We start from the raw sequence: 27,031 nt of genomic DNA, 5'->3' as shown, positions 1-27,031 counted from the left end.
TGCACAGACCGGGCAGTTCTCTGATATGGTGTGCACAGACCGGGCAGTTCTCTGATATGGCGTGCACAGACCGGGCAGTTCTCTGATATGGTGTGCACAGACCGGGCAGTTCTATGATGTGGCGTGCACGGACCGGGCAGATAGCTGATATGGTGTGCACAGACCGGGCAGTTCTCTGATGTGGCGTGCGCAGACCGGGCAGTTCTCTGATATGGCATGCACAGACCGGGCAGTTCTCTGATGTGGCGTGCACAGACCGGGCAGTTCTCTGATGTGGCGTGTGCAGACCGGGCAGTTCTCTGATATGGCATGCACAGACCGGGCAGTTCTCTGATATGGCGTGTGCAGACCGGGCAGTTCTATGATGTGGCGTGCACAGACCGGGCAGTTCTCTGATATGGCGTGCAAAGACCGGGCAGTTCGCTGATGTGGCGTGCGCAGTCCGGGCAGTTCTATGATGTGGCGTGCACAGACCGGGCAGTTCCCTGATGTGGCGTGCACAGACCGGGCAGTTCCCTGATATGGCGTGCAAAGACCGGGCAGTTCTATGATGTGGTGTGCACAGACCGGGCAGTTCCCTGATATGGTGTGCACAGACCGGGCAGTTCTCTGATGTGGCGTGCACAGACCGGGCAGTTCTCTGATATGGCGTGCACAGACCGGGCAGTTCTCTGATATGGTGTGCACAGACCGGGCAGTTCGCTGATGTGGCGTGCACAGACCGGGCAGTTCTCTGATGTGGCGTGCACAGACCGGGCAGTTCTCTGATATGGCGTGCACAGACCGGGCAGTTCTCTGATGTGGCGTGCACAGACCGGGCAGTTCTCTGATATGGCATGCACAGACCGGGCAGTTCTCTGATATGGTGTGCACAGACAGGGCAGTTCTCTGATATGGCGTGCACAGACCGGGCAGTTCTATGATGTGGCGTGCACGGACCGGGCAGATAGTACAGGAATTTGTTCTCTCCGTTTGCCTTCACATCTTCCTGGCAAACTTTAGGAGACTGCACAATTTGCTGAGTTTTGGTTATTGATGTTGATGTTATTTATGACGCATTTCTCTCTGGATTCAGTGCTCTGTTGGTTCTTTATTCTTAAAAACTAGAGGCATAAATTTCTCTTGGGCATTAGTCCAAGCTCACAAGATAGGTTCAGCTGATGGAAGCCCTTCAGCTCATCTGATCTTGTTCTTCCACTTCCTTCAACTCCCTTTCCTGGCAATGCATGACAACCCTTGGTCACCCTTTGTGTAAAAACTTACTTTCTCATTCCTGCCCTACATTCACGTTTTACAACCCTGAATCTGTGTTTCTCTGGTCCTGCAGCTTTAGTATATCTTAAAGTATTGTTGCGGGTTTATTTTATTGAAAATATATCCTTAAAATCCTGCAGAAAGATCCATTTCCAACTGTTATCTGGTTGTTCCTCCAAGCTCGCTGTCTAACACACTGGATCAGTTGTATTGCTGTGTTCCTTTTGGGTGCTTCATGTCAGAAGGGAGCCCTTTTCTGTGAGTTTGGGACTGAGTCATATTGTTGGGGCAGAGTCGACTCTGCACCAAATATGCTAATTAGTCCTGGCTGTGCTAGATAGTGGATCTGAAATGGAAACAAGTCCCCGTCCTTAGAACTATCATCCCTAAACGCTTCCTCCCAAAATTATATTTTGGCACTTTGATGTGTTAAGTATTAAAAGACTAACTTAATTAGATTTTCATCTCCCATGGCATCTCATTTCCATTCACTTCACAGAGTGCAATCAGATCTGATGTGAAGTTAACCTGTGCTTCCCCGTCAAGCACTCACATGCTTCTTTAAACATGATGGGCTCTGTTAGTGGTTTTAAGGAGCTTTAATTGAGCCAGTGTGGTCTTCCGCCCAACAGCAGATCAATTGCCTCACAGCTGCAGAGCAGTGAAGGGATTAGAGTTTGGAATCCTAACGAGCATCAAGTGAAGCAGAGGCTGTGATCAAACATTTCCTTGCATTTAATCCTTGGCAGAGTGCAGAAACAATTCTGGCCTGAAATAGAACTCTTCATTTAAAGAGTATAGTAAATTCAAATGTGTGTTTGTGATTAAGTGCACTTTTGTAATTTTGCAGTTTTGCAGAGAACTGTATTTTGTTTACATCCGGAACTCTGAAATGTGCCAGCATTGGAAACAGAATCAAATAACACTGTGTTTGAAAGCAGCACTTTCAAAGACACTTCATCCAAATACTGCATTCAAAAGAACGGCACTGTACGTGTGTCATACGGTGGAGGCTGAGGCATCAATCATAGGATCTTACAGCACAGAAGGAGGCCATTCAGCCAATCGTGCCTGTTCCGTCTCTTTGAAAGAGCTATCCAATTAGTCCCACTCCCCGCTCTTTCCCCATAGCTCTACGTTTTTTTCCTTTCAAGTATTTATCCAATTCCCTTTTGAAAGTTACTATTGAATCTGCTTTTTTCATCCTTCAAGGCAGTGAATTTCAGATCATAACAACTGGCTGTGTAAAACGGAAAATTCTCCTCATCTCCCCTAAGGTTTGTTTGCCAATTATCTTAAATCTGTTCCCTCCACTTACCAACCCCTTCTGGCAGTGGAAACCGTTTCTCTTTATTTATTATATAATAGTAAATGAGATTATGAATTTGGGAAGACCGGCATTTTATTTAGAGGTGTAGGTGGGACTGAATTAGATTTAGATTTAGAGATACAGCACTGAAACAGGCCCTTCGGCCCACCGAGTCTGTGCCGACCATTAACCACCCATTTATACTAATCCTACACTAATCCCATATTCCTACCACATCCTCACCTGTCCCGATATTCCCCTACCACCTACCTATACTTCTTCTTCTTTGGCCTCCTTGTCTCGAGAGACAATGGGTAAGCGCCTAGAGGTGGTCAGTGGTGTCAGTCGCTGTGAGGCAACTATGGAGTGACCTCTCCATGGCGCATGCCTGGGCGAATGTATGGAGGTTGAGAGTTGCCCAAGCGTCAAAACCCCCCTCTCGGCCTTTCTGGTGGGCAATTTATAATGGCCAATTTACCTATCAACCTGCAAGTCTTTTGGCTGTGGGAGGAAACAGGAGCACCTGGAGGAAACCCACGCAGACACAGGGAGAACTTGCAAACTCCACACAGGCAGTACCCAGAATTGAACCTGGGTCGCTGGAGCTGTGAGGCTGCGGTGCTAACCACTGCGCCACTGTGCCGCCCATTGCGGAAGACTTCGGGACATCCATAGCGCACAGGGCCGAGGGAGGAGATTTCCTTCCAGACCCAGCCCATTCTAATATTAGGGAACGCAGAAGAGTTGATAACTGGGCACCTCCAGCAATGCAAAAGAGCACTTGTAAAAATTATTCTTTTTTTTTTAGCGATTATTGAGTTACCTGTAAGAGAGGATGCTGGGGTAGTTAAAGGAACATATGTGTTAGTAAATGAAAAAGACCAAGATCCATCTAGTTCAACTTCTACCATCCTGGTAGCCCCATTGTACAAGGATAATGGAATTGCTGATGAATCATGGCAATCAATCTCTATCAATTAATCTACAACAGACCCAGATGTGACTTGAGAAAAACTCCAATGGTGGAGAGCTTTGGGAAGCATTGGTCCAAAGTCACCTTTTCCTCCCAAATGCGCAACACATAGCACACGTAAAGAAGTAGTTGTTTTTATAGTTTGAGAACAACTTGGATCATTGAGCATAATTGTATGCCAGGGTTCCAGCCAAAGCTCTTATCTTCTCTCCCCTCAAGGATTTCCAAATCTGGTTGGATGTATTCCTGGAGATTTGATCATGTAATATTTGGTCACATGGCATTCAGTCATGTGATACCACTTACATGTCGCCAAGCCCTAAATAAAATATTTGACTTTTATAGTGACAGGCAGACCCCCACCTGCCAAGAATGAGGCATATTAATTTTGTCATATGGACATTGATTTGAAACTGTTGCTGGAGCGAGGAAATGACTTGTTGAACAGATCAGCTGTGGCTGGAAAAAACATTTACATACTAACAGACAGTGCTTGTGGAGACAAAGGACCATTCCCTGACACATTCAACCCACAATGGACTTTGATCACCAGAAATTGAAGGTGAGGAAGCTCACATTCCAGGATGACTGGTAAGATGGCCGAATCCACAAACAGACGTGGCCAAACCAGCTAGTCACATGACTAACCTGCTGGGTAACCTGAGTTTTTTTGTATTGTACAAACAGTTGGAGAGAGAGACTGTTTGCTCCTGGCTGGCTCGCCACAGCCTCTCCTCTGCTCCCATCTGTTTCTCACAGAACTCCAAATCCACTGAAGATTCCAGCACCCCAAGACTAAAGTCCAGCTTCAGGTGGGTGAAGCTCAGTTCTCAGACAGAAGCACCGAAGCTGCCTGAAAACTCCCAGAATAAAACACATTGTACAAAAGTGCACATCTCAGGCTGATGTGAACTCTCCCTCATTCCTGTGTGTGTTCATTTCTCTCTCCTTCCCTCCCCTAGTTTGTGTTTCTCTTTCCACCTCTCCAGTTTGTGTTTCTCTCTCTTTCCTTATAGGAAGATAGGAACAGAAGTCGGCCATTCAGCCCCTCGAGCCTGTCCTGCCATTCAATGAGATCACGGCGATCCGCGGCCTAACTCCATATACCTACATTTGGCCCATATCCCTTAATATCTTTGCTTAACAAAAATCTATCTATCTCAGATTTTAAATTAACAACTGTTCTCGCTTCAACTGCTGTTTGTGGGAGAGAGTTCCAAACCTCTACCACCCTTTGTGTGAAGAAGTGCTTCCTAACATCTCTCCTGAATGGTCTGGCCCTAATTTTTAGAATATGCCCCCTAGTTTTTGAATCTCCAACTAGTGGAAATAGTTTATTTTTATCTAGCCTGTCTTTTCCTGTTAATATCCTGAAGACTTCGATCAGATCACCCCTTAACCTTCTAATTTCTAGCGAAAACAGCCCTAATTTGTGTAATCTCTCCTCATAACAACCCCTGTAGTCCAGGTATCATTCTTGTAAACCTACATTGCACTCCCTCCAGGCCAATATATCCTTCCTAAGGTATGGTGCCCAGAACTGCTCACAGTACTCCAAGTGGGGTCTAACCAGGGTTTTGTACAGCTGCAGCATAACCTCTGTGTCTTTATACTCCAGTCCTCTAGATATAAAGGCTAGCGTTCCATTAGCCTTTTTGATTATTTTCTGCACTTGCTTGTGGCATTTTAAAGATCTATGCACCTGAACCCCCAAGTCTCTTTGGACATCCACTGTACTTAACCTCTTCCCATTTAGAAAGTACCCTGCTCTATCCTTTTTGGTTCAAAATGGATAACCTCACACTTGCCCGCATTGAAATCCATCTGCCACAGTTTTGCCCATCCACCTAGTCTGTCAATATCTCCTTGCAATTTTATGCTATCATCTAGACTGTCTACAATGCTGGCTAACTTTGTATCATCAGCAAATTTGGATATATGACCTACTATGCCATCATCCAAGTCGTTAATGAATAATGTGAATAATTAAGGCCCCAACACAGATCCTTCCGGGACACCACTAGTCACACCCTGCCAATCAGAGTACTTACCCATTATCCCCACTCTCTGTTGCCTACCACTCAACCAACTTCCTAACCATGTCAATAATTTTCCCTCAACTCCATGGGCTTCTACCTTAGTTAACAGTCTCTTATGTGGGACTTTATCAAATGCCTTCTGGAAGTCCATATAGATAACATCCATGGACACTCCCCTGTCCACTACCTTAGTCACCTCTTCAAAAAATTCAATGAGATTTGTCAGGCATGACCTTCCCGTCATGAATCCATGCTGGCTGTCCCTGATTAATTGAAATTTTTCTAGGTGTTCAGTCACCATATCCTGGATTATAGACTCCAGCAACTTGTCCACCACAGATGTCAGACTAACTGGTCTGTAATTTCCTTGGTTCCCCCTTTCACCCTTCTTAAAAGTGCAGTGACATGTGCAACTTCCCAATCCAGAGGGACCACTCCTGAATCTAGGGAACTCTGAAAGAGTATAGTGAAGGCATCTACAATGTGCTCCCCTACTTCGTTTAACACCCTTGGATGGAAACAGTCAGGTCCTGGGGATTTCTCACTCTTTAGTTCCATTAATTTCCTTAATACTGATGTTTTACTTACTTACTCTCCCTCTCTAATATTGTGTTTCTGTCTCTCTCGCTGTGCAGTTTGTGTTTCTGTCTCTCTCGCTGTCCAGTTTGTGTTTCTGTCTCTCTCGCTGTCCAGTTTGTGTTTCTGTCTCTCTCGCTGTCCAGTTTGTGTTTCTGTCTCTCTCGCTGTCCAGTTTGTGTTTCTGTCTCTCTCGCTGTCCAGTTCGTGTTTCTGTCTCTCTCGCTGTGCAGTCCGTGTTTCTGTCTCTCTCGCTGTGCAGTCCGTGTTTCTGTCTCTCTCGCTGTGCAGTTTGTGTTTCTGTCTCTCTCGCTGTGCAGTTTGTGTTTCTGTCTCTCTCGCTGTGCAGTTTGTGTTTCTGCCTCTCTCGCTGTGCAGTTTGTGTTTCTGTCTCTCTCGCTGTGCAATTTGTGTTTCTGTCTCTCTCGCTGTCCAGTTTGTGTTTCTGTCTCTCTCGCTGTGCAGTTTGTGTTTCTGTCTCTCTCGCTGTCCAGTTTGTGTTTCTGTCTCTCTCGCTGTCCAGTTTGTGTTTCTGTGTCTCTCGCTGTGCAATTTGTGTTTCTGTCTCTCTCGCTGTGCAGTTTGTGTTTCTGTCTCTCTCGCTGTGCAGTTTGTGTTTCTGTCTCTCTCGCTGTCCAGTTTGTGTTTCTGTCTCTCTCGCTGTCCAGTTTGTGTTTCTGTCTCTCTCGCTGTGCAGTTTGTGTTTCTGTCTCTCTCGCTGTGCAGTTTGTGTTTCTGTCTCTCTCTCGCTGTGCAATTTGTGTTTCTGTCTCTCTCGCTGTGCAGTTTGTGTTTCTGTCTCTCTCGCTGTGCAGTTTGTGTTTCTGTCTCTCTCGCTGTGCAATTTGTGTTTCTGTCTCTCTCGCTGTCCAGTTTGTGTTTCTGTCTCGCTGTGCAATTTGTGTTTCTGTCTCTCTCGCTGTGCAGTTTGTGTTTCTGTCTCTCTCGCTGTGCAGTTTGTGTTTCTGTCTCTCTCGCTGTGCAATTTGTGTTTCTGTCTCTCTCGCTGTCCAGTTTGTGTTTCTGTCTCTCTCGCTGTCCAGTTTGTGTTTCTGTCTCTCTCGCTGTCCAGTTTGTGTTTCTGTCTCTCTCGCTGTCCACTTCGTGTTTCTGTCTCTCTCGCTGTGCAGTTTGTGTTTCTGTCTCTCTCGCTGTGCAGTTTGTGTTTCTGTCTCTCTCGCTGTGCAATTTGTGTTTCTGTCTCTCTCGCTGTCCAGTTTGTGTTTCTGTCTCTCTCGCTGTGCAGTTTGTGTTTCTGTCTCTCTCGCTGTCCAGTTTGTGTTTCTGTCTCTCTCGCTGTCCAGTTTGTGTTTCTGTGTCTCTCGCTGTGCAATTTGTGTTTCTGTCTCTCTCGCTGTGCAGTTTGTGTTTCTGTCTCTCTCGCTGTGCAGTTTGTGTTTCTGTCTCTCTCGCTGTCCAGTTTGTGTTTCTGTCTCTCTCGCTGTCCAGTTTGTGTTTCTGTCTCTCTCGCTGTCCAGTTTGTGTTTCTGTCTCTCTCGCTGTCCAGTTTGTGTTTCTGTCTCTCTCGCTGTGCAGTTTGTGTTTCTGTCTCTCTCTCGCTGTGCAATTTGTGTTTCTGTCTCTCTCGCTGTGCAGTTTGTGTTTCTGTCTCGCTGTCCAGTTTGTGTTTCTGTCTCTCTCGCTGTGCAATTTGTGTTTCTGTCTCTCTCGCTGTGCAGTTTGTGTTTCTGTCTCTCTCGCTGTGCAGTTTGTGTTTCTGTCTCTCTCGCTGTGCAATTTGTGTTTCTGTCTCTCTCGCTGTCCAGTTTGTGTTTCTGTCTCTCTCGCTGTCCAGTTTGTGTTTCTGTCTCTCTCGCTGTCCAGTTTGTGTTTCTGTCTCTCTCGCTGTCCACTTCGTGTTTCTGTCTCTCTCGCTGTGCAGTCCGTGTTTCTGTCTCTCTCGCTGTGCAGTTTGTGTTTCTGTCTCTCTCGCTGTGCAGTTTGTGTTTCTGTCTCTCTCGCTGTGCAGTTTGTGTTTCTGTCTCTCTCGCTGTCCAGTTTGTGTTTCTGTCTCTATCGCTGTCCAGTTTGTGTTTCTGTCTCTCTCGCTGTCCAGTTTGTGTTTCTGTCTCTCTTGCTGTCCAGTTTCTGTTTCTCTCGCCCTCTCTAATTTGTTTCTCTCTCTCTTCAGTTTGTGTTTTTTTCTCTCTCGTTCTTGCTCTCCCCCAGTCTGTGTTTCTCTCCCTCCCCAGTTTGTGTTTTTCTCTATCTCTCTTCCCAGTTTGTGTTTGTTTCTGCTTCCCCTCCCCTAGTTTGTGTTCCTCTGTCGCTGCCTCCCTCCCATCCCAACGATTTTTGTTATCCCCATGCTGTCATCCTCACAACCAGCAATGAAATGGTAAGTTCCAGCTGGGCTCAGACAATGCACTTTGGTTGTAAGCTATGATAGGATATGAACTGTGCATACAGGAACTGTTTATCCTGTGTCACCAGTAGCAGTGCTCAGGAGGCAAATTGCCCATTCCCACCCAAAGCAGGAGTGTTGAGAATCCTATTTCCCTCTGATGTGACCATGGGCCTTGTCCTGGCCTAATCACCCTCACTGCTCTAATAGATTGGATGCAACTCCGAGCTTCCCTCCCCTACCAGCACAACTGACACTCAGGCCTCTGCTCACCCAGTTCAGCATTCTGCCAGATGCAGCCTGACTCTTGCCTTCCTTTTCCTCTGAGCCTGACCATGGGACAAGGGTTGGGAAATTAAATGTAAAAATTATCCTTCAAGTAGCCAACTTCAAGAAGTGAATTCATAAGAACACAGAGGTTAAGAGTCGAAAGGGAAGAGATTGTGACGAAAAGCAAATTCAAAGATTAGAAAAGAAAAGGAGAGACCGGAATGAAGAAAGCATTGGATAAGCAGTGAAAGGAACTCACTGACCGAAACAAAAAGAGATCCACATTTTCTGGCAGGCATTTTTAGAAAGTAGGATATACACAAAAGAGAAAAAGGGATCGAGGGAAAGACATACTTGGGGAAAGAAGACTCATTTAAAGAGACTATAATGAGACAAACTGTCTCAGCTACACAGGGAGAGTCATGGAGGGAGACAAAATAGAAAACAAACAGAAAAGAGAAAGGGAAGCAGGGGGAAAAAGCAGTTGCATGAAGATAGAGAGATTAATGTTGTGAGAGATGAACATATTGAATGTCAAATAGATTTAGCAGTTGGAAAGCTGTAATGTTCAGCTGATGTGTTACCTAAAAGAGCAAAGTGTGCTTTGTTAAATGCTGTGTGCTCAAGCCTGGCTTGCTGTGCACTTCAAGTATTCACAAAGTGACAGATTCTGCATCTCCATGTACTTGGAGCAGTTGAGTTACCCTCATCATATTCAGCTCTGCAGGTAGAAGTCTTGTGGAGGTTCAAATCACCCAGTAAATAGATACCGAACTGAAAAAATATAGATTATAATCTCATGTCATCACTTCGGTAAAACACCATCATGGTGAAATAAAAAACTGCTGTAAATAAAAGATGCTTCAATCAGATGCAACAATCTCCATTTGAATATTGCTTTATCCAACGTTAGACCATTGATTCTTCAACTTGTATTTGACACTCAGGAATGGGAAGCATCAGAAAGGATCATGGTGCTTCAATAAAAAGCAAAATACTGCAGATGCTGGAAATCTGAAATAAAAACAAAGTGCTGGAAATACTCAACAGGTTATTTTTATTTCATGATGCTTCACCTGGCTGGTCCCAAGTTTCAATACATACCATGGGAATTTTCCCCAGAGTACTCATGATTAGCCACTGGAATTTCAGTGGAAATCCTGTTTACATGGTTTGGCCTGGGTTTCCATCGACTCTTCCACCAGCAGTCAATGGGGAGGGACCCTGATGAAATTGGTTACCAATGTCTCTCGCCAGAATCAGTCACTTCAATCAGGCAAATATTTCTCCAACTGCCTCTTGAATTTTACCTCTACCGTCTTTCACACATCCTCCATCCACTGTATCAAGTCTAAACCGTCTTGTCATCTGCCCTGTTCTGGGCTCACGTCTGTGCCTCCAGTTCATAGGATTTCTAGCTGTGTCCAACTATATTGCTGATCTTGGCTGTCAGTGAATGGAAAGTAGTGAAGCTTTATTGACGCACTTTGAAGATCAGCTAGGATAGGTACAAATGAGGAAGGTCATTTTACTTCATCTCCCACAGTTGTCCCTCTAACCTCTTTCCCCTGGTGACAGCACCGAGCTGTCTCTGGATGATTGAAGGGTTTTTTGACACTGAATGCTGCGTTCTGCTTGCGTGATTTCTGTTGCATCTAAGGAAGCAGAGCAAAGAACCATTCAGAATTAATCTATCCAAAAACAAAATACTGAAAATGCTGAAAATCTGAAATAAAAACAGGAGATGCTGGAGACAGTCAGCAGGTCTGGCAGAACCTGTGGGGGGAGAAACAGAGTTAAAGTTTCAGGTCAGTGATCTTTCAGCAGAACTGATGGAAATTTATAAGCAAGGACAGAGTCAGGGAAAAGGAAGGGGGTGAGATGGAGGAAAGAGAAAAAGGGAAGATCTGTGATAGGATAGAGGGTAGGAGAGATTAAATGACAAAAATGATGATGGCACAAGGCAAAAGGATATGATAATGGAGCAAGTATTGAAACAAATGATGGAACCAGAAGAGATGTAAATTGTTGCAGCAGAGCAGCAGAGAATTAATTTACATATGGATAACAGTCTCGTACAGTACCCTTTATGCTTTCCTTCTTCAATTCGATATGTTTCTCTGAAAGTGAAATTCTTCGATGCCAGTGGCGCATCATTCTAACTTGTAGCTCCTGCCTCTTTCCAGCTCATCCTTACTGGATCCAGGCAATCAATGACAGTGTGCAAGACATCGGGAGTGACTTCACCTGGCACTGTGAAGCAGGAGGCAAACCCCAGCCCACCTACAAATGGTTCCGGAATGGAGAAGTAGTGTATGGGGTACGAACCTACACTTGCATTTTCGCACTGGTTTTCAAAGGTTGCAGCTGTTGCATGCTCATTTGTACAAAGCAGAACAACGAGAAATGAATATGTCTGAGTCCCTTACACAGTCTGTGTCTTGTTTGCTGTTGTGTTAATGTTTCTGCTGCTGGGGTGTTAATGTTTCTCTATCTCTGTTTCAGTTCCAGCGAAGTTCTTTTCCTCTTGTTTCATCTGTACGAATGTCCCAAGTACATAGTCAATGATTTAGTGTTTTTCACAAACGTAAATGTTTACCCCTTGCATTCTGCAGGTCCTTGATGTGAAAACAATAAGCTCTTCACTGCATTGCTGAGAAGAATCAAAAGCTCTGTAAAGTGTTCAATTAAATGTTGCAAAGTTCCCTTTTCAGCAATGTCTTCATTTCAACTGTGTGTAGGCCCGATTCCGAGTGAATAGAGGGGAGCTGCGAATTTCCCGACTGACCCTGCAGGATTCCGGAATGTACCAGTGTGTGATAGAGAACAAACACGGATCCCTATATTCCAATGCTGAGTTGAAAGTTTTGGGTTGGTATCCTGAACACAGTACTGCACTGAGTTCAGTATAAATTCTTATTTTCGTTAGGTCACGGGTCAGGCCTCAGCTGGAGGATTGTGGTCAATTCTGGGCACCACACATTAGGAAGGATGTCAAGGCTTTGGAGAGGCTGCAGAGGAGATTTACCAGTCTGATACCAGGGATGAGGGACTTCAGTTATATGGTGAGAGTAGAGAAGCTGGGATTGTTTTTCGTAGAGCGGAAAAGCTTAAGGGGCGATTTAATAGAGATGTTCAAAGTAATGGTGGGTTTCAATAGAGGGAAACTGTTTCCACTGGCAGGAGAGTTGGTAGCCAGAAGAGGCAAATTTTAAATAATTATCAAATGAACCAGAGGGGAGATGAAGAGCTTTTTTTGCTGCAGTAAGTTAAGATGATCTGGAATGTACTGCCTGAAAGGGTAGTGGAAGCAGATTAATGTTTTTATTCATTCACAGAATGTGGCCATTACTGGCAAGACCAGCATTTGTTTCCCATCCCTAATTGCCTTGAGAAGGTGGTGGTGAGCCACCCTCTTGAACTACTGCAGTCCGCTGCATTGTTAGGGAGGGAATTCCAGGGTTTTGACCCAGCGACAACAAAGGAATGGCAATATATTTCCAAGTCAAAATTTGAATTGACTTGGAGGTGAACGGAGATGGTGGTGTTCACATGTGCCTGCAGCCTTCATTCTTCTATGCGGTAGAAGTCGCGGCTTTGGGGGGTAGTGTTGAATAAGTCTTGGTGAGTTGCTGCAGTGCATCTTGTCCATGGTACACACTGCAGCCACTGTGCACCATGGTGGTGGGAGTGAATGTTGAAGGTCGTGTATGGGGTAATAGGTAATGCAATTGTAACTTTCAAAAGGAAACTGGATATATACTTGAAAGGGAAGAGTTTGCAAGACTATGGGGAAACATCGGGGGAGTGGGACTAATTGGATAGCTCTTTCAAAGAGCTGACACAGGGATGATGAGCCGAGTGGCCTCCTTCTGTGCTGCAAGATTCTACATAAGGCTATCAAGGGATGTGAAGCTAAGGCAGGTAAATGGAGTTACAGTGCAGATTAACCATGATCTAATTTAATGGCTGAGCAGTCTGGAAGGACTGAATGATCTACTCCTGTTCCTGATGTTCCACCCTATGCTCTCTGGTCTGTACTCCCCACATTACCTATGATTAAAAATAAAAACAAACTCAAGGGTATTTGGAGGGAAAGTAAAATTGGAAGAAGGTTAAAGGAAGATTTTGCAAAGAAAATGCTTTCTTTTAATATACAACCTGATTTTCTGATCCTGTTCCGTGTTTTCCATTAGCTTCAGCTCCAGACTTTAGGCTGAACCCAGTAAAGAAGAAGCTGTTGGGGGCCAGGGGAGGCAAAGTGATAATCGAGTGCAAACCCAAGGCTGCTCCCAAGGCAACCTTCTTGTGGAGTAAGGGCACTGAGCTCCTCAAGAATAATTCAAGGTCAGTAGAATGGATCCGCCTTTAAATGTGATGAACACTGTGTCATGTGACATCCAGATCTCCATCTCGGCAAGGCGTTGGCAGCATTTTTAACCTGTAATTTAGCTGAACTAGGCAGCTTGCAATCTTCTTAACTCAAGCAGTTGTGTTTTTTTATATGTTCTTGGAATGTGGGCATCGCTGGCAAAACCAGTATTTATTCTTCATCCCTAATTTCTCTTGAGACGGTGGTGGTGAGTCCCCTTCTTGAACCACTGCAGTCCGTGTGCAATAGGTATGCCCACAGTGCTTTTAGGAATGGAGTTCCAGGATTTTGACCCAGTGATGATGAAGGAACAGCGATGTATTTCCAAGTCGGGATGGTGAGTGACTTGGAGAGGAACTTGCAGGTGATGGAGTTCCCATGTATCTGCTGCCCTTATCCTTCTAGGTGATAAAGATCAGGGGTTTGGAAGGTGCTGTTGAAGGAGAGTGAAGGTGAGTTGCTGCACTGCATCTTGGTGGTACACACTGCTGCCACTGTGCGGCGGTGGTGGAGGGAGTGAATGTTTGGGGTGTTGGATGAGGTGCCAGTAAAGCGGGCTGCTTTGTTCTGGATGGTGTCAAGCTTCTTGAGTCTTGTTGGAGCTGCCTGTGGCTCTTTTGAATTAGAAATGGCGAGTGCTGCAATCACACAGCATACGAAAAGATAGGGAGATCAAAGTTTGTCTTGGGCAGTCGAGTAAAACAGGCAGCATCAATTTCTGCCATCTGTTATATTCCCAGCTGATATTCAGTTCCATTGTCTTCAGTAAAATTGAACATCAAGTGGGGTGTATATCATGTGACTGATGCGATAATGCCCATTTAGCCCTACCACCAAAGACAGCCTTCTTCCCCAGAATTAACAGTTTGGTTCAAGACCCGGGCAGGGATTTTCTCCTTGACATCTTGCAATATTCTGTCCGTTTGCTTTAATGAGAGGAAAATCACAGGCTAGCAAGCATTAGAATCCATTTCTAGGGCTGAGAAAATCAAGAAGTGAGTGGGAGTGAATGAAATGACTGAAGAACGTTAAGTCCAAGCAGGCTGTGCGTGGATTTGCTTTGTTGTTTCAAAAGCTGGACACAGGTGGAAAATGTTGGTTGATAACACGAAGGTCGTTTCAGTCAGACTGTGGAAACAAGATAAGCAAGATGTCGGGAGAGTAAAAGAGTTCCAAAACAGACAGGAGCTCCTTGGAGTGTGAATGGGAGAAAGTGACAGTACATCAGACCTGGTTTCTGAAGTAAAGCACAGTAAGTGTTCAAAAAGAGCAGGGAGAGGCTTCACTTCAGAAAGTGGGTGGAGAGGGTATCCTATCCTGTATCCTATTGGATCCTCCATTCAGTTCAGTGGAACCAGCCCTTTCAAGAAAATCAAGTGTGATATCACAGGCAAGCATGTAGGTGATTGACTGGAGAAGAAGCTATCTGTTTGGTGAGTATCTGGTAAGCGATCAAGGTCCATTCTAATCCTAATGTTTAAAATAGTAAAGGGACTGGTGGTAAGCTTCATAAAACATATAAAAAATGAAAGTAAAATAAATAATTGAATAAAATAATTCAAGTAGTTAATTAAAACACATTAAGGATGGCAGGACAGGTGATGTGTCACGGCTGCAGCATGTGGGAGCTCCTGGATGCCAGTGTGATCCAGCACAAACACGTCTGCAGTAAGTATTTGTGGCTTGAAGAGCTTCGGCTCAGAGTCATTGACCCAGAGGCCGAGCTGCAGACACTGCTACACATCAGGGAGGGGGAAATTTACCTGGACACTTTGTACCAGGAGGCAGTCACACCCCTTAGGATAGGGTCTTCTGATTTGGGTAGTGGTCAGGGACAGGAGAGTGTGGCAGCAGCTGAGGTAGGTAAGGGGACCCAGAGGGCAGGAGTGCAGGAGCCTCAGTCTTCGCGATTGTCCACCAGGTTTGAGGTTCTTTCAGATTGTTCGGATGAGAGTGGGGACTGCAGGGTGGGTGAGCAACCTGACCGTGGCACCATGGTACATGAAGCCATTCAAGTGGAGGGAGAAAAAAGGAATGTAGTGGTAGTAGGGGACAGTATAGTTAGGGGGATTGACCTTGTTTTCTGCAGCAAAAAGCGAGAGTCTAGAAGGCTGTGTTGTCTTCCCGGTGCAGGGTTCGGGACATCTGCTCAGGGTTGGAGAGGAAGTTACAGTGGAAGGGGGAGGATCCATGTAGGTACCAACGACATAGGCAGGTCAAGGAAAGAGGTTCTGCATAGTCAGTATGAGGAGCTAGGTACCAAATTAAAAAGCAGAACCTCAAAGGTAATAATCTCTGGATTATTAGCTGAGCCACATGCAAATTGGCATAGCACAAATAAGATTATAGAAATTGATGTGTGGCTCAAAGGCTGGTGTGTTCGAAGTGGGTTCCGGGTCGTCGGGCGCTAGCAGCAATACTGAGGAAAGTGGTGGCTGTACCGTTGGGACGGTCCACACCTGAACAGTGCTGGGGCCGGTGTTCTCGTGAGCCGCATAACTAGGGAAGTAGAGAGGGTTTTAAACTGAATAGTGGGGGCAAGGGATCAAATTTGGGAAGATAGGGTAAATCGAGGAGTAGTGACAAGGAAAGAGAGAAAGTTATTAATATGGGAAACGAGAAACAGACTGTGACAGGAAGGGACAGAGTGTACAAATCTAAGAGTAAATCAACAGATAAGGCTAGAAGTTACAAAAAGAATAAAAGGACAAAACTAAAGACTCTGTATCTGAATACACATAGCATTCGAAACAAAACAGATGAACTGAGAGTGCAAATAGAAATAAACAAGTACAATCTGATAGCCATTACAGAGACATGGCTACAGAATGACATAGATTGGGACCTGAACATTGAAGGGTACATGGCATTTAGGACAGGAAGCTCGGAAAAGGTGGAGGGGTAGCTCTGTTATTTAATGATGGTATTAGCGCAATAGAGAGGGATGACCTAAGTTCAGGAAACTAGGATGTAGAAGCAGTTTGGGTAGAGATAAGAAATCATAAAGGCAAGAAGTCACTTGTGGTGGTGTACAGGCCACTAACAGTAACCACACTGTAGGACGGTGTATAAAGGAAGAAATAATGGCACCTTGTCAGAAAGGTACGGCGATAATTATGGGGGATTTTAACCTACATATAGACTGGAAAAATCAGATGGGCAGAGGTAGCCTAGATGAGGAGTACATAGAATATTTTTGGGATAATTTCTTGGAACAGTACATTCTGGAGCCAACCAGAGAGCAGGCTGTACTAGACCTGGTGTTGTGCACCGAGATAGGATTAATTAATGATCTCATAGTTAAAGCGCCCCTAGGTAGCAGCGATCATAATATGACTGAATTTTACATTCAGTTTGAGTGAGAGAAGAGTGGGTCCAAGACTAATATTTTAAACCTAAATAAGGGCAATTATGAGGGCATGAAAGTAGAGCTAGCTAAAGTGAACTGGCAAATTAGGTTAAGGGATAGGTCAATAGAGATGCAATAGACATTTAAGGGGATATTTCAGAATCCACAGAATTCAAAAATTTCAACGAGAAAGAAAAATTCCAAGGGTGGGACCCGCCATCTGTGGTTAACTAAAACAGTTAAAGATAGTATCAAACTTAAAGAAAAAGCGTATCATTGTGCAAAGATGGGAGGCAGGTCAGAAGATTGGACAGAATATTAAAAAACAGCAAAGAATGACTAAAAGATTGATAAGGAAGACAAAATTAGAGTATGAGAGAAATCTAGCTAGAAATATAAAGACAGATAGTCAGAGTTTCTGTAGATATTTTAAAAAGAAAAGAATTAATAAAGTGAGCATTGGTCCGATAGAAAGTGAGTCTGGGGAATTAATAATGGTTAAGTAGGAGATGGCAGATGAACTGAACAGATATTTTGCTTCGGTCTTCACTGTAAAGGATACAAGTAACATCCCAGAATTAGCTTCAAGTCAGGAAATGGAAGAAAGGGAGGAACTCAAGAAAATTATAACCACTAGGAAAGTGGTACTGAACAAATTGTTGGAGATGCGGGCTGACAAGTCCCCGGGTCCTGATGGACTTCATTCTTCAGTCTTAAAAGAAGTGGTTAGTGAGGTAGTTGATGCGTTAGTTTTAATTTTCCAAAATTCCCTAGATTCGGGGAAGGTTCCGTTAGATTGGAAAATAGCGAATGTAACTTCTTTATTCAAAAAGGGAGGGAGACAGAAAGCAGGAAACTACAGGCCAGTTAGCTTAACATCTGTCATAGGGAAAATGTTAGAAGCTATTATTAATGACGTTATAGCAGGGCATTTAGAAAAATTCAAGGTAATCAGGCAGAGTCAACATGCTTTTGTGAAAGGGAAATCATGTTTAACCAATTTATTAGAGTTACATGTGCTGTGGATAAAGGGGAACCAGTGGATGTATTGTACCTAGATTTCCAGAAGGCATTTGATAAGGTGCCACATCAAAGGTTATTGCAGAAAATAAAAGCTCATGGTGTAGGGGGTAACATATTGGCATGGATAGAAGATTGGCTAGCTAACAGGAAACAGAGAGTCGGCATAACTGGCCCATTTTCTGGTTGGCAAGATGTAATGAGTGATGTGCCACAGGATCTGTGCTGGGGCCTCAACATTTTACAATTTTTAAGAATGACTTAGATGAAGGGACAGAAGGTATGGTTGCTAACTTTTCTGATGACACAGAGATAGGAAAGTAAGTTGTGAAGAGGTCATAAGGAGGCTACAAAGGGATATAGATAGGTTGTGAGTGGACAAAGACCTGGCAAATGGAGTATAATGTGGGAAAATGTGAAATTGTCCATTTTAGCAAGAAGAATAAAAAAGATGCATATTATCTAAATGGTGAGAGATTGCAGAGCTCTGAGCTACAGAGGGATCTCAGTGTCCTCGTGCATGAAGTGCAAAATGTTCATATGCAGGTACAGCATGTAATTAGTCAAGCTAATAGAATGTTATCATTTATCGCAAGGGGAATTGAGTACAAAAATAGGGATGGTATGCTTCAGCTCTACAGGGCATTGGTGAGACCTCATCTGGAGTACTGTGTACAGTATTGGTCTCCTTATTTAAGGAATGATGTAAATACATTGGAGGCACTTCAGAGAAGGTTTAGTTTAGTTTAGAGATACAGCACTGAAACAGGCCCTTCGGCCCACCAAGTCTGTGCCGACCATCAACCACCCATTTATTCTAATCCTACACTAATCCCATATTCCTACCACATCCCCACCTGTCCCTATATTTCCCTACCACTTACCTATACTAGGGGCAATTTATAATGGCCAATTTATCTATCAACCTGCAAGTCTTTTGGCTGTGGGAGGAAACCGGAGGAAACCCACGCAGACACAGGGAGAACTTGCAAACTGCACACAGGCAGTACCCAGAATTGAACCCGGGTCGCTGGAGCTGTGAGGCTGCGGTGCTAACCACTGCGCCACTGTGCCGCCCAGACTAATACCTGGAATGGGCAGCTGTCTTACGAGGAAAGATTGGACAGGCTAGGCTTGTATCCGCTGGAATTCAGAAGAGTAAGCAGCAACTTGATTGAAACATATAAGATCCTGAGGGGTCTGAACAGGGTGGATGTGGAAAGGATGTTTCTCCTTGTGGGAGAATCTAGAACTTGGGGGTCACTGTTTAAAAATAAGGAGACGCCCATTTAAGACAGAGATGAGGAGAAATTATTTCTCTCAGAGGGTCATGAATCTTTGGAATTCTCTTCCTCAAAAGGTGGTGGAAGCAGAGTCTTTGAATATTTTTAAGGCAAAGGTAGATAGATTCTTGATAAGCAAGGGGGTGAAATCTTATCGGGGGTAGGTGGAAATGTGGAGCAATCAGTTTAGCCATGAACGTATTGAATGGCGGAGCAAGCTCGAGGGGCCGAGTGGCCTCCTCCTGCTCCTAATTCATATGTTTGTAAGTGCTGGAAATACTCAGTCGGTCAGGCAGCATCTGTGGAGAGAGAAGCAGAGTTAATGTTTTAGGTTGATGACCTTTCATCAAAACTGGAAGATGTTAGAGATTCTCAGCATTTAAGCAAATATAAAGCCGTGGAAAAGAATGGGGGCAGGAAAAGAGGAAATTTGGAGATGGCTGGGATCGAGTGGAAGGCAGAAGTGTTTAAATGACAACATTGATCATGGTGCAAGGCAAAAGGAGGTGATAATAAGGCAAGTTTAGAAACAATATATGGGTCCAGGAGAGATGTAAATGGTTACATAATAATAGTGGGGGGGGGGGGGGGTGGGGGGAGCTAAGAGTGGAAAATCTGGCATAGAGAAGGAGGCTCCCATGACCCAGGAATTTGGTGAAAGAAAGGTAGATAGGCCCCAGGAGTGTGGATCACCCTGTCGACCGTGTACTGGTTTCTGAAGAGCTGCTTTGAATATTTCTCTGTACATCTTCCTCCACTTTTCTACCCTGAAAGCCATGTGTATTGATTGGGGCACACCATTCAAGCTTTAGTGCAATGCTCCTATGAACTGCATGACAACAAGCGTTGTTGAAGTTTGCTGTTAGTTGCTAGGAAACACAATGATTCTTCATGTTATGAGGGTACTCTGGTTATATACAAGTAGTAATCATAGTTCTGACCCAATCTAGTGCTGGGAAATTCCTATGCTATTTACTTTGATAGAATAAAATATACTGTATAACTTCACATAAATAATGCGTGTTCAGTTTTATTGAAGTAAGCATGTTGATTTAACTTTAACCAGCACCATTGAATCATGGCAATTATTTCTTGCTGCAGTTCTGACATGATCATAGTCTATTCATAAGGCTCTTATCTATTGTGACACCAGAACATCCCCCCCCACCCACCTCCACCACCAGCTTTAACATCAGTGCTCTTATTGTTGGAGACAGGCTGCAGTCATTGCCAATACCTCTGAAAAGCTGACTGAGTTACATCGCCTTTTAACAAGTTGCGAGTCCTTCATGCTACAAATCCACTAAGCAAAGAAGACCAAGGCAGCTTTGGTTCATAGTTCCTTGTGCCTCGGGGACTAGTTTTGCTGTGGCAGTGCATATGATTTGATTCTCTCTGTCTTTACCTCCTTCCCCTACGATGCTGCCTTTTATTTGCCACTTCCCCATGAAGCTAAAGGATTTAGCAGTTGAAGAAAGCAGGCTGTAGGCCACAATCAACTCCATGCTCTGTTGAGTTTGTTAAAAAGATTAATAGTGCTTACAATGCGTTAAGAGATCCTATAGTTGCTAATGTAGCATTTCGCTGTAACACCTCTGTGTGATGGGTAATCATGCCCAAATTTACTCATGCAAATTTCCATGATTTTCCTCCAGTTGGCTGATTTTAACGTGTGACTCTGGTGCTCCCAAGCCACCTCCTGCCTCTGTTCTGCACATGCTTTCTCTACTTACCACTCATTGGCTGATGTTAACACATGACCCTAGTCTGCCCTCTCCTTGCCTGCACATCTGTTTGCTCCCTCTCTCTCTCCCTCTCTTTCTCTCTGTCTGGCTCTCTCTTTGTTCATCACTCTTTTCTTTCTCTCTATGTCTCTCTTTACTTCTCTATCTGCTGTACTTCTCATTCCATCTCTCTATTTCTCTTTTTCTCTCCTTTCTCTATCACACTTTCACTCTCTCTCAGGCTCTCTCTTTTTGTCTATCTCTTTCTCCATCTCTATATATCGACAGCCTCTTGGTAAAACCTGATCTCTTGTTTGAGCTGACCGTGGCTTCCTGCTTATGGCCTATTGTCCAAGCCATCTCGCAGCATCCTCTCATCAGAAAAACACATACCTTAATAATCACCTGAATTATAGTTTCCATGGAAATTCTTCAGATATTTGTGCAGTTATAATCTGAAAATCCAGTGACAGTACTGTGCAATCAAAATATACTTTCACTTAATCGTCATGCATTAGCTAATGTCTCTGATAATGTATATTCTGTGTTATATTGTTCGTAAAAGCACACCCTCCAGTTCACCATGTGCAAAACCACATTGCATCCATTTCCTTACAAAATCCAATGTCCTCGCACTTCCAGTAAGCCATGCCACGGATCTCTGTGTGTGGGTGTGCATGTGTGTATGCACACGTGTGTGGGTGTAGGTAAAAACTAAAAGAATTTCAGATCACTCAGCAAAAGTAAGACTGACTACAGTTTGGAATAGGAATGAGTATGAGTTGTCTGTTATGAATCTGTTTTAAAGTGGGGACCTCACCAGTTCTTGTGAAGAGCAGATGAGAGGCTGGGAAGTGTGCGATGAATATCTCAACTCCTGACTCCACAAAGCCTGTCCACCATCTACAAGGCACAAATCAGGAGTGTGATGGAATACTCTCCACTTGTCTGGATGAGTGCAGCTCCAACAACACTCAAGAAGCTCGACACCATCCAGGACAAAGCAGCCCGCTTGATCAGCACCCCATCCACCACCTTAAATGTTCACTCCCTCCACCACCAGCATACAGTGGCACCAGTGTATACCATCTACAAGATGCACTGCAGCAACATGCCAAGCCTCCTTCGACAGCACCTTCCAAACCCACAATTTCTTCCACCTAGAAGGACAAGAACATCAGATGCATGGGAACACCACCACCAGCAAGGTCCCCTCCAAGTCACAGACCAATCCTGTTGCTGGATTAAAATCCTGGAATTCCCTCCCTAACAGCACTGTAGGAGTACTCACACCAGATGGACTGCAGCAGTTCAAGAAGGCAGCTGTCATAAGGGCAATTTGGGATGGGCAACAAATGGTGGTCTTGGAATTTGCTCTCTGCCCTATTGCACCATTATTCAGTGTTCTTCTTGCAAGTCAGACTCTCTTTCCCAGCCACTGCCAAGCACTTGCTCTGTCCAGAATGCACCTCGACTTCAAGAGGTGCAGGTCGGCTTTAATTCATGCTAGTGTCATGCAGGCCCCCACTTGCCAAGGATGAGGCATATTAATTTTGTCATATGAACATTGATTTTGAACTATTCCTGGGAAGAAGAGAAGGCCTGTTCCAAGGGCTGTCAGACACTTAGCTGAAAAACATTTGCATACTAATAGGCAGTGCTTATGGAGACAAAGGACCATTCCCTGACACATTCAACCCACAATGGACTTTGATCACCAGACATTGAAGGTGTAAGGAAGGGCATTCCAGAGATTGCTAAGGTGATACAGTCCACAAAAGCCAGGACGGGTTAAACCAGCTGGTCACATGATTGGCTGGCCCAGGGTTTTTTGAACTAGCCACAGAGTTTGAACTCAGAAGAAAGACTGTTTGCTCCTGGAGTATGAAGACCTCACCTGTCTGCTCCCATCTCTTTCTCTCAAGCCTCTGGACCTATTGAGGCCACATGAACTTCAAGAGAATAAAGTCTCCTACATTGAACAAGATTTAAGAAGAATACTGGGCCCCAACGAAAAGCAAGACCTACTTACAATCAACGACTTTACAGCGAGCTCGAAGAACAGTAACCAAAATCATCTTCAGATATTGACTCAGATTTTTCCACTTTATTTCTTCTGCTCTTTTCTGCCTCTATCCACATGTGTGTATCGCATATGCATGCTAGCGTGGGCGCATCGCGTATCCGTAGGCGTTAACTGAATTAGAGTTTAAGTTTAATAAAGTTCAACCTTTTTTCTTTAAACCTAAGAAAACCTGTTTGGCTAGTTTCTTTGCCTTATAATTGGAGGTTAGTGAACAAGGATTCACTAAAGAGGAGCTAAGAAAACAGTGTGTTTAAAATTAAACCCTGTTATGGTAGGACCAGGTGACGGCTGAGAGGGAACCCTAGACCCCTTTCTCACCTGGTCGTAACACTAGCCTTGCATGATCCTGGGCCCCTGCTGAGGCATGCAGCCACTCAACAGCACGTTGAGTTCTGGGGCGCACCCTACTATCATTTAAATTAGCAGGAAGCTCAAAGTTTGTGTGATGCCTGGACCGTAAAGAACAGACATGGGTCAATCGCGCATCCAGTGCCTGTTTTTGGGAGCTGGTGTAAAAATGACCCAATCTTAAAAGCCTCAGATCGGGTCAAGTTTTTAATTCATTATCCAAAGGGATGCTTGATTTTTTTTTTTGCCTAATTGATGCATTTAAGGGGAGGCTTGTTAAGTGCATAAGGGAGAAAAGATTAGAAGAATATGCCGATTGGGTTAAATGAAGCACAGTAGAAGGAGAGTCATGTAGAGCCTAAACACTGTCATAGACCAGTTATTTTCTGTGCTATAAATTCTGTGTAATTTTGTCTTTGTAGGATATCCATTTGGGCCAGCGGCACTCTGGAGATTGGAGATCTGTCTAAGGCTGACGAGGGCAGCTATACCTGTTTTGCAGAAAACAACAGAGGAAAGGCAAACAGCACTGGCACTCTTTCAGTGACAGGTAGGGGGGCAAAACTTTGCTGCAGAATCTTTTGGATTTACTCAATGTACTGGCATTTTCAGCTGAACACTTCTGATCTCATATTTTGAATAAAAATTGTTGCTGAATATCTTTCCCTGAAAAATCCATTAGTCCCTTATCTGATAGTTTGCAAAATATTACTGCATCATCTACAAGGTCCACTTGAGCCAGTTCCCAGCTTAAGGGTGGATTGACACAAGGGTGAACCCTACGGTTCATGAAAGATTTTGGTAATCTACTTTCTGATACATAACTCCAATACAAAATCAAACTGGAGCTAAACTATACTGATGTCCGTAGACAGCTTGGAGTGATTCACAAGCAACAATCCAATGAAGAGTTTGAAGTGAATGACAAGAGCCAAGAGAAGAGTATTTATATTGGCAGTGCAAATCAAGGCTTGCTATAGTTGGGGCACCTCAACACCACAACTTTACTTCTTCTTTTCTCCTACTCTTTCCATCCATATTTCTGAGCTTTCATCTAATTTTCTCAATTAGAACAGTTTTGAAAACAAAATACACATGCTGGCCTATATTCGTGACTCCAGTCCCACACCAGCGTAGTTGACACTTAACTGCATTCTGAAGTAGCCTGACAAGACACATGGTTGTATCGAACCTCTGTTGCGGCAGTTTGAATAAAAAGCCCATCACCACCAACTTCTCAGAGCAGTAGGGATGGGCAATAAATGCTGGCCTGGCCAACGACACCCATATCCTGAGACTGAATTGAAAAAAAAAGATGCTGACTGACCTGCTTTCTGTTTGAAGCACTTTCTGGTTTTTGTACAGATCACCAGCATTCAGTTTTTGTTTTGCATCCTGGTGGCCAAGCAGTTTTCCAGTATCACAGCTGTCATAACAACAACTTACATGAAAGGCACTTTATAAATATAATATAAATATCATAGTTAGACATAAATTGATATGAGCCAAAGAAGGAGACATTAGGACAGGTGATCAAATGTTTGATCAGAGAGGAGCATCTTAAAGAGATCTCGGGAAGGCATTTCAGAGCTTAGGGCCAAGATGGCTGAAGGCACAGCTGCCAACGATGGGGTGAAGGTAAAGGACATGCAGAAAAGATGAGTTGGAGGAACGCAGAGATCTCAGAGAGTTGTAGGGCAGTAAAGAAGTTGGGAAGTAGTATATAGATGACACTGATACTTGGGTTTCAAAAGCCTATAAAACTGTAGGAGGATAGGTGAGACCACTGAAGGAGATGTGAGGAGTTCCAACACCTTGGAGGCCCTGAGAAAGTATGTTAGAGCACTTCCTATGTATTGCACAAGATGAACCTTGTTCAAATAAAGAAATTAGGAGGAATTTCTTGACGCAGAGAGTGGTGAGCATGTGAAACTCGTTGCCATATGGAGTGGTTGAAGCAGAGAACATTGATACATTTAAAGAGAAGCTGGATGTACACACTACAGAGAAGAAAATTATAGGAATGTGGGGGCAGGTTGTGGAAAAGTAATGTTCGGAGGCTCCTGTAGAGTTTGATCACCAAAATAGTCACCATATAAGTACCGGTTGTGCCAAATGGCCTGTTTTTGTTTTCCTGTCTGTCCATTTCACCAATTAGTTTGGCTGAGAGGGCGTGGTTACTCTTTTCTCTTTTGAAAACCACAGGTGTTTTGCTACGTATTTAAAACACATTGGGCTGAATGTTCGCCACAGAGGTGGGTTTGTTTTTGGGTCAGCAAACCACCTCCAGTGGGAAACGAAGTTAAAATTGTCATGGGGAGGTGAGCCCTTAATTGATATGAAGATGGGTTTCCTGCCCAATTCAGCTCATTCTGTCCACACCAGGGTATGGCATCATTGCTCTCTTGTGATCCCATTGTTCACAATAGCAGGCATATTGTGACAGCTATATTGAAAAAGTAAGTATTGTGTTCCTCTAATGACAGATCACGTAAATGCTCTACCTTAGCTGAGCCGTAGACTCCAGGTAGCTCTCCGGTTCAGGCTGTAGCCTGTCTTGGCTGATTTGAGGCACGATAATGGTACCTTCTACAGGCCGATGTCCTGCACTGGGAGCTGAGAAATTGGCCAGGGTACCCATTTCAGATTGCCAACCAGTGACGCTCAATTGGAGAGGATGAGGGTGGGAATCTTTCGTTCAACCAGTTGACTTTGAGGTTGCCATTCATTGATATAACTGGTGAACTCGCCCATTGGATCATTCAGTTTATCCAGTGAGTAGCTGAGCAATAGAGCAACAACAATTTCCATTTATATAGCACCTTTAACATAGTAAAACATCCCAAAGTGCTTCACAGGAGCATTATTAAACAAAATTTGACACCAAGCCTCATAAGGAGATCTAAGGTCATATGGCCAAAAGCTTGGTCAAAGAGATAGGTCAAAGAGTATAGCAAATAAAGCAGATGAGCTGAAGGCACAGATAGACATGTGGCAGTATGATATCATAGCTATTACAGAAACATGGATTAAGGAGGGACAGGAATGGCAGCTCAGTGTTCCTGGTTACAGGATTTTCATTTAAGGAAACTATAACAGCTGTGAGGAGGGATGATATGTTGGAAGGTTCATCAAATGAGGCCATATGGATTGAGCTAAGGAACAAAAAATTGGCAGTCATGCTGCTGGGCGTGTACTTTTTATTTTAGAGATACAGCACTGAAACAGGCGCTTCGGCCCACTGAGTCTGTGCCGACCAACAACCATCCATTTATACTAACCCTACAGTAATCCCATATTCCCTAACACCTACCTACACTAGGGGCAATTTACAAAAGACAATTTACCTATCACCTGCAAGTCTTTGGCTGTGGGAGGAAACCAGAGCACCTGGCGAAAACCCACGCGTTCACAGGGAGAACTTGCAAACTCCGCACAGGCAGTACCCAGAATCGAACCCGGGTCCCTGGAGCTGTGAGGCTGCGGTGCTAACCACTGTGCCATCCCATACTGTTGATCACCAAACAAAGGGAGATAGAAGAGCAGATATGTAGGTAAATCTCTGAGAAGTGCAAGAACAATAGGGGATAGTAGGGGATTTTAATTATCCCAACATTAACTGGGATAGTTTTAGTGTGAAAAGAACTGAGGGAGCAGAATTCTTGAGGTGCATTCAGGAGAACTTTTTTGCCCAATATGTAGCAAGTCCAAATAGAGAGGGTGCAGTTTTAGACTTAGCTTTAGGAAATGAAGATGGGCAGGTGGAAGGAGTGACAGTGGGAGAGCATTTTGGTAGTAGTGATCATAATTCAGTCAGTTCTAACATAATTATGGAAAAGGACAGAGATAGAACAGGAGTTAGAGTTCTCAATTGGGGCAAGGCCAATTTTACTAAACTGGGAAATGATTTAGTGAAAGTGGACTGGAAACAGCTACTTGAAGGTAAATCAGTTTCAGAACAGTGGGAGGCATTCAAAGGGCAGATTCAAGGGGTTCAGGGTAAATATGTTCCCACAAAAAAAAGGGGGAGGCGGCCAAATCTAGAGTCCCATGGATGTCAAGGAGCCTACAGGGTAAGATAAGG

At 44.1% G+C, this 27,031-nt stretch overlaps 1 protein-coding gene across 3 annotated transcripts in view; it reads left to right on the top strand.

Moving 5' to 3' along the window:
- The window catches only part of LOC137379721 (contactin-1-like), a 934,724-nt gene that overhangs the window by 446,276 nt on the left and 461,417 nt on the right, over nucleotides 1-27,031 (top strand). For all 3 annotated transcript variants that reach the window (XM_068050989.1, XM_068050987.1, XM_068050988.1), the window contains 4 exons: nucleotides 10,952-11,085; nucleotides 11,507-11,636; nucleotides 12,962-13,112; nucleotides 23,370-23,497. In XM_068050989.1, the coding sequence (XP_067907090.1) occupies nucleotides 10,952-11,085; nucleotides 11,507-11,636; nucleotides 12,962-13,112; nucleotides 23,370-23,497 (543 nt within the window). The remainder of the gene's footprint in view (nucleotides 1-10,951; nucleotides 11,086-11,506; nucleotides 11,637-12,961; nucleotides 13,113-23,369; nucleotides 23,498-27,031) is intronic.

Source organism: Heterodontus francisci, chromosome 18 (assembly GCF_036365525.1).
Source record: "Heterodontus francisci isolate sHetFra1 chromosome 18, sHetFra1.hap1, whole genome shotgun sequence".
Lineage (NCBI taxonomy): Eukaryota > Metazoa > Chordata > Chondrichthyes > Heterodontiformes > Heterodontidae > Heterodontus > Heterodontus francisci.
This window is presented reverse-complemented; position numbering and strand designations above follow the sequence as displayed.